Consider the following 6,619-nt stretch of genomic DNA (forward strand, 5'->3'; position numbering starts at 1 on the left):
TAGCAAAATATGACACCGACATGCAACAAAAACGTGACGTGTGGGGTGTTGCTCGGGACAACACGGTCGTCCTCGCAGCTCGGAGTCACCATGCTCGCCGTCCACGACGACGTCTCTCATGGGCACCAGTTGTAGCAGGCCGCAACGCAGTTCCAGCTTCTGTTGAGGCCGACCAGCAAGGGCGACGAACGACGACGAGGATGGCGGGCGGGGGCGAGGACCGACGATGCACAAGGCAACCGCGCAAACGCGTACGACGTTGATGGCGAGCGGTTTGCCTCATCAGCCACACATCCCACCACGCGAGAGGGCTGCCCGCCCGATGAGAGGAGATCGCAGGGGTCACACGCGACAGGCTGAGCGTTTGTTCGACCGCCATCCCGACCCAAGCGTTTTCCTATTTTTAATTTAAAGTAGTGAATGGGAATTCAAAAATACCGAAAGATAATGGCTCCGCACCACACGAGACAATTTCTTTTATTGATCCCTGCTTCTTTTTCCCTAATCAAAGAAGAATACTTTGCTTTTTCACATGATTAAGAAATACTATAGTACTCCCTTCGTTCCTAAATAATTATAATTGAAAAGAACTAGTCTATCTTCCTTGAGCTATAATTATTTTGGTACAGAAAAAGTATAACATTTCTTTTCCAAAGTCATATTCTTTTAATAATTCAATCTAATGTGGTTCTGAGATGCCTTGATTTCTCATGCAACTAAGAGTTCTTTTGGACCAACCATTTTTTATATACATAAACTTAATATCACTATCATTCTGATAGGCTTTACATCCTTTTCATATGATTAAGAGAGTCAGGCGCAGTTCTCTGTCAGGCTCGTATTTTTTTTAACACCCCCATTTTACAATATTCTGTGCTTTCCTTTTCTTCATGTGATTAAGGCTAAACTTAAGAGAGGTGGGGGAGTCAGCTAGGCGTATGATTAGGCTACGGCCATCGGCAGAGGAAGGAAAGGGACGACCCATCCATCTCTGCCGTGGTTATTCTGCAGCTGTCGCCGGGCCCACGGGTCACATGCACACGGACGGATAGGGCCGCACGGAGGAGACTCGCACCGACGGGTTACGCTCTGCCGCGCGATCTCGACCGCGAATATGGGGATCAACGGATCGTGTCGTCCCAAGAGGCGCTTTGCCTGTGCCGCTGTCACACCACGCACACCACACAGCGTCCATGTGCTCTCGCTACGGCCTGCGTTCCGCTGACTTTGGTCAACAGGGTATGGAAACTGTTTTTATTTGGTCTCTTGCATATATGTCCTGCGAGAGATGGGGAATTATTTAACGCGTCATCCTTTTTTTTTGACCCGGCACACGATCCTTTGGAGGATTGTACAATTGCCAATTGGTAGCGTCGGCAGTCTCTTGTGACATTAGGTCAAATGCCATATGTCACAGAATTTTCGTATAGGTTGGGTAGTCAAGCTAGGCATCGAGATAGATTCTTTCTCCGTTCAGAACCATGTTGCTTACTAGTGTGTTTGGTATGATCATGAAATATTGTAGCAATGGCTATATAAATATGTAGTTTAGAGAACGCCAATGATTGGACAATTAACTGGTCCCGGCGTAACGGGTCTAGCGAGCATGGTGTCGGCATCTCCAAATAATTTGATGGTTAATAGATTTGTTCTAATATCAAGTTTATTGGTCAAAAAATCAAATTTATTTTTGTGTTATAGTGAGTGTCTGTTTGTTACTATATCTTGCATTCATGACTTGGCTGCGTATACGTATCAAACATGTTAATGACCTGTATTCTACAATGTTTCTCATTATTTCCTTTCGGGTCAAAACCATCCTACCCTACCTCGTCCGTCATCATTGGGAGAGTCTATTTGCTTTCGCTTTCGTCTTTTTTGAAGAATTTGTTTTCATCTCTTGTTATATTCATCAAGCCGTGATATCCTCAAAATCAAATCATTTCGATCACGTACCTTTGTGAATCCACATGCCTAACTATTTTTCGATAGCTTGTTGCTGGAACTTATCAATTTTTGACAACGAAGGGTTCACCACGAATATAAATCCATGGCTGATATTTACCTTATTTTCACTTCGTGGTTCATGCATGACTTGTCATTTCCACTCTCTTCTGAAACATGAAACGATCTAATTTGTATGTTTATTTGGTGGATATTTAGAAAGTACTTCCCTTGTTTCAGGTTAGGAGGCACCCAGAAAAAGAATATTAGGAGGCACTCACACTTTTCGAACTTAGTTTTGAACATCAATTGGACCAATATAATACATAATTCATGCGGCTTATTTTTTTTTTACTATAGAAAGACCTTTTCGAACAAAAATGATAATACATATTCAATGATATGATTACCTATGGCGCATAGCCCACATTTCCTTGGTTAAATTCATGTTTAAGCTTGAATCTAGTAGTTGTCATTTTCTCTACCTTTCCTTTTTGCCATCTACTAATCTATGCCACATGAGCACATTTATGACATTTCCAACTTAAAATGCCAAATAACACATTTCCCGAAATATCAAAGATTTAGCTAGCTGTGGTTGCCGGTCATAGAAGGGATGTAAACGTTTGTCCAGCTATTTGATTTAGACAACTCCCTGGATTGTTCACTAACACCATCCAATCATGCAACCACTTAAAAAGAAATCACATCTTACCAAATCACCAACTTTTCTCACAGCCAAGGGCGTCCTTTCACCGAATTACGAATCTGCACGAGCACCAAACTGCAAAAGATCCACTCCCTCCCTGCAAACGTCCCACCCACTCTATAAAGGAAACCAACAACGCAAGCGCTTCCTCACCACCACTCCCACCACTCCGAGCGCCTCCTCCTGTCTCGTCCTCGTCCCCCGTCCCCTCGTCGGCGCCCGATCTAAGGTATCCGATCGCCTCCGCGCCCCTCCTTCCCAGATCCCGCCCTCTTGGTTCCCGCCGCGTGGTCCGGCGATCTGAGCGGCGGATCTCCCTCGCCGTTGTTTAGCTGGTAGATGTTTGGTTCTGGATCTGGTCTCAGGCTCTCAGAAATGAGATGGGGATCGCGTGCTTCTGTGTCCCCATGGCTCAGGATCCGTCGATATAGGATGCGTGTATGTAGGAATTGCGCTTAATCATCTTGGTTGGCAGTTGATTTGTTTGTAATGACGTCCATTTCACTTTTGCCGATGATAGATTTGTGGGGATCGGGCTTTTGTAGTTCGGGAATTGGGTGCGAGGAGTCTGCGTGCTCGCGGCAGTTTCTTCGTGAAGGGTCACCTTACCTAGATTTGAAGATTCTAGGGCATGTGGTTCGTAATCGTAGCAATGTCACTGCAGTTTCAGATTCACTGGTGTGGGGGAACTCCCGACTAGACTTGTGGTGCTCATCTGTTTTGTGTAGAGAAGGTTGGATGATGGCAGTTCTATAACAAATCATAGAAGAGATGTGCTGGTGTGTGGTGATATCAGGAGAAACTTTTGGAATATAGACAACGGAATTTCAAATGGTTTTGTTGTCGTTGTGCCATGCTAGGAACTTAGGATTGTTCCTACTCGTGTATGGTGTAGGCCTGTAGGTAACCTATCTGTCCTGTTTGATTCTAGTGATGAATCGCAGGCAGTCTCTCTTGTCATCACTTCTTGTAGCACCTAAGGGATAACTTGACTAACTGAAACTGGGAATGAGCTGATCACGCTAACTACATCCAACAATCTAAGTGTCCTTAGATGGCAACAAATATGCAATGGATCGGTATGATATGTTTTTATGCTAATTGAAACCGAACCTACTGTATGGATTTTGCCTGTTACATGCTTGGGTGCTGGCTGTAGTGCTAGGCTGAACATGTACTGTGCAATCTGGTCTAGGAAGGCACCAAATTGCAGAGTTGTGCGGGCTATCCAATGGAAAAATCAATCCTGGGATCAATTGAAGTGAGATTTTATCTTTGAGTATCTTATGTTGTTTGATTGACCTTGAGTTTCTTTTAACTTGCTTGTCTGTATGAATGTGTAGTTCAATTCTTCACCATGTTTCCAGACAGCACTTTGCAGTGAGGGGCCTGTTGCCCTGTTATTTATATCTTCTCAATCCAAAGATGCTGAAAACTTTGTTGCTGTTATTGGTTTAACCATCTAAGATTTTATTGACAATACAGTATTTCCTCTTGACATCAATAACATGTTTCATTAGTTATTTAAGTATGATTTTTTGGTGATAAGCTATTGTAGTTGTAGGTTAGATGTTTGAAAAAATTGGCCTAAGGTTTTGAGATTTCATCATCTCCTCTTCAGAAAAGTATCATGTCCTCCAACAGAGATCTAAACGTTTTCACTAAACACAATAATGTGGATGTCTACTGTTTGATGTTGACTAGTTACCCTGGATAGAGTCTGGATTGGCCTCATTTTCCTGATTTCCCTGTATTGATGGGTACCCACCATTATGTTTAACAAGATCTCCTGCCAGCATACTCAAGGCCCTTTGCCCTTTGCTCCAAGTTCTTATTAGAAGTAACTGTTAGATATTCTCTCATGGCCATAATCAAACTATATTTCCTTATGTTCATAGTTTATCTCTTTTTTCCCCCAGAAGTTGATATTACCTAACCTGTGTAGATCATATGCTTTAATTGACAGCAGGCCTTGTGGGTTGTGATAATATCTGACCCTGTTTGACTTCATTCAGTCTAAGCAGCACTTGTTTCTTATCTTACCAAGTATTCTTGTCTGAAGACTTGGTTCAGCATAAATGCCTTTTCCTGTCTTCTCTGCTCCTAAATTACCACAATGTGTTTTATTTTAACATTCCTTTTAAGCCAACATTTTTGTAGTAACTAGTGGTCTGAAATATTCTGGAAGCTTTTATCCCCGTTGATTTCATTTGCCTTTTCCAAAATATAATCGTGCTGAACTTGTTCACTCATATGTTGCACTTTATCTATTTGTCTTACAGTCAAGATGAGTCGTGGCGGGAGTGCTGGTGGTGGTCAAAGTTCTCTGGGTTACCTGTTTGGAGATGGTGAGCCTGCAAAGCCTGCTGCAGCACCAGCTGCGAAGGCCCCACCTGCTGAGAAACCAGCACAAGCACCTGCTGATGTAGCCAAGCAGGTTCCAGCTGGCATTCCAGGTAGCCGGGCGAACAACTATTACCGTGCAGATGGCCAGAACACTGGCAACTTCCTTACGGTATGTGTTTTGCCCTTGTAATGAACCCAATCTGATCCAGCTAGTTATCCTTCTAAAATTTCATCGGTGAATTATATCAAAAGTTTCCATTGACATAAGTTTAATCACCGTTAGCCTCTCCATTATTAATATTTTTTTGCTAGAAGAATCTTCTGCCCAGTGCAGTTTTCACAACTACTCTCTATTTCGGTTCATGTTAACCCTCCAAGAATTCATCTTGCTTTGTGTTATTTATTACTACAGTTATTAGTACAGCCAAGAAAATATCGGTTCATTCCCCCCAGGGATGTAAGCTAAGCAAATGAGTTAAATCGTCTTTTTATTCAGCCTACTTGAATGTTTGATTTTCAAGTATTGAAGTACATGGCATGTCTTCTAAAGATGGTCATTTTGGGGCTCTGTTTTTTGTGTGTGTTTGTTTAGCATGCGTGCTGATAAATGTGTGTGCCTTCTGTTTCACCTGCTGACCACTGTTTTTAAAACCCTCGCAGGACCGTCCTTCAACTAAGGTTCATGCTGCCCCTGGCGGTGGCTCGTCCCTGGGCTACTTGTTTGGCGGAAAGTGATGTTAATGATGCTGCTTGATGAACGATGAATCGGCCTGTATCTCTGTTATCCATGTGGTGAAAACTGGAAAGTGTTTGGTTTCAGCAGTTTACCACCTGCGTCGATGTACTCTGTCTGTATGGTTCATTGTGTCCAGGCTGACCTCCTGCTTGGAAGCCAGCTTGCCTAAAACCTGTCGCTTTCAAACTAATCGTTTTCATCTCAAAAGTTGGTGTGCCTAATTCATTGTTTGCCTCACCCTTGTTGTCCCAAACCTGCTTTTATGTTGTTTTAGCATGCCCCTCTTATGTTTGGATGAATCATTGATAACATTTGGGCGTGGCTACATGTAAGTCGCCTGACTATTGTTTTGAACCGTTTCATGAAGATCGTATGGCTCTTCTTCCTCAGGTCTTCTTCCCCAGACTGACGCGATAGCTGGTCGAACTTCCTGTGACCACTTCCAGGGAGGCGCAGCCTTGCCACCCTGCCCGCACCGCCGGTCTTGCCAAACCCTTGGCCATCCCTCTAGCCCTGCCTGTGTCCGGTTTTTTTTTCCTGCGCTGCTGACCCCATCCCTTCCCCAAGAGCATCTCTAGCAGTGCCCCCCTCCCCCTCTGCCAATTTTTTTTTGTCGGCGGGAAAAAACGGTCCAGTCGCGTTCCCAGGAGCCGAGCCCCCTTTTCACCGGTTAAGGCCGAAATTGGTTGGGGGGGGGGGTTGGTGGGAACATTTTTGGCACGGAAAAAACTCTCAGAGCCGCCGAGTCACCGACTGGCGCGCACGGTCGTTGTCCTTATAGCCTTGTTTCCTGCAGAAACCAATGCAACAGGCCGCGCCGTCGGTTAACCTTCCATTGATTCACGGGCGACGGTGCAGTCCTGGTACCATCGCCGCCCTCTGGT

At 44.3% G+C, this 6,619-nt stretch overlaps 1 protein-coding gene across 1 annotated transcript; it reads left to right on the forward strand.

Moving 5' to 3' along the window:
- Window positions 1–2,774: 2,774 nt before the first annotated feature.
- On the forward strand, window positions 2,775–5,960 carry LOC123425395 (protein SPIRAL1-like 1). Its single transcript, XM_045109090.1, has 3 exons — window positions 2,775–2,882; window positions 4,936–5,168; window positions 5,660–5,960. Exons 2-3 carry the CDS (start codon window positions 4,941–4,943, stop codon window positions 5,732–5,734), a joined length of 303 nt encoding a protein of 100 aa, XP_044965025.1. The 5' UTR covers window positions 2,775–2,882; window positions 4,936–4,940; the 3' UTR covers window positions 5,735–5,960.
- Window positions 5,961–6,619: the final 659 nt, after the last annotated feature.

This window comes from Hordeum vulgare, chromosome 2H, assembly GCF_904849725.1.
Source record: "Hordeum vulgare subsp. vulgare chromosome 2H, MorexV3_pseudomolecules_assembly, whole genome shotgun sequence".
In the NCBI taxonomy this organism is placed as follows: domain Eukaryota; kingdom Viridiplantae; phylum Streptophyta; class Magnoliopsida; order Poales; family Poaceae; genus Hordeum; species Hordeum vulgare.

Coding starts and splice junctions, on each gene's coding strand:
- LOC123425395 (XM_045109090.1), top strand. CDS start 4,941: ATGAGTCGTGGCGGGAGTGCTGGTGGTGGTCAAAGTTCTCTGGGTTAC. Junction 5,169..5,659: donor ACACTGGCAACTTCCTTACG/GTATGTGTTTTG, acceptor AAACCCTCGCAG/GACCGTCCTTCAACTAAGGT.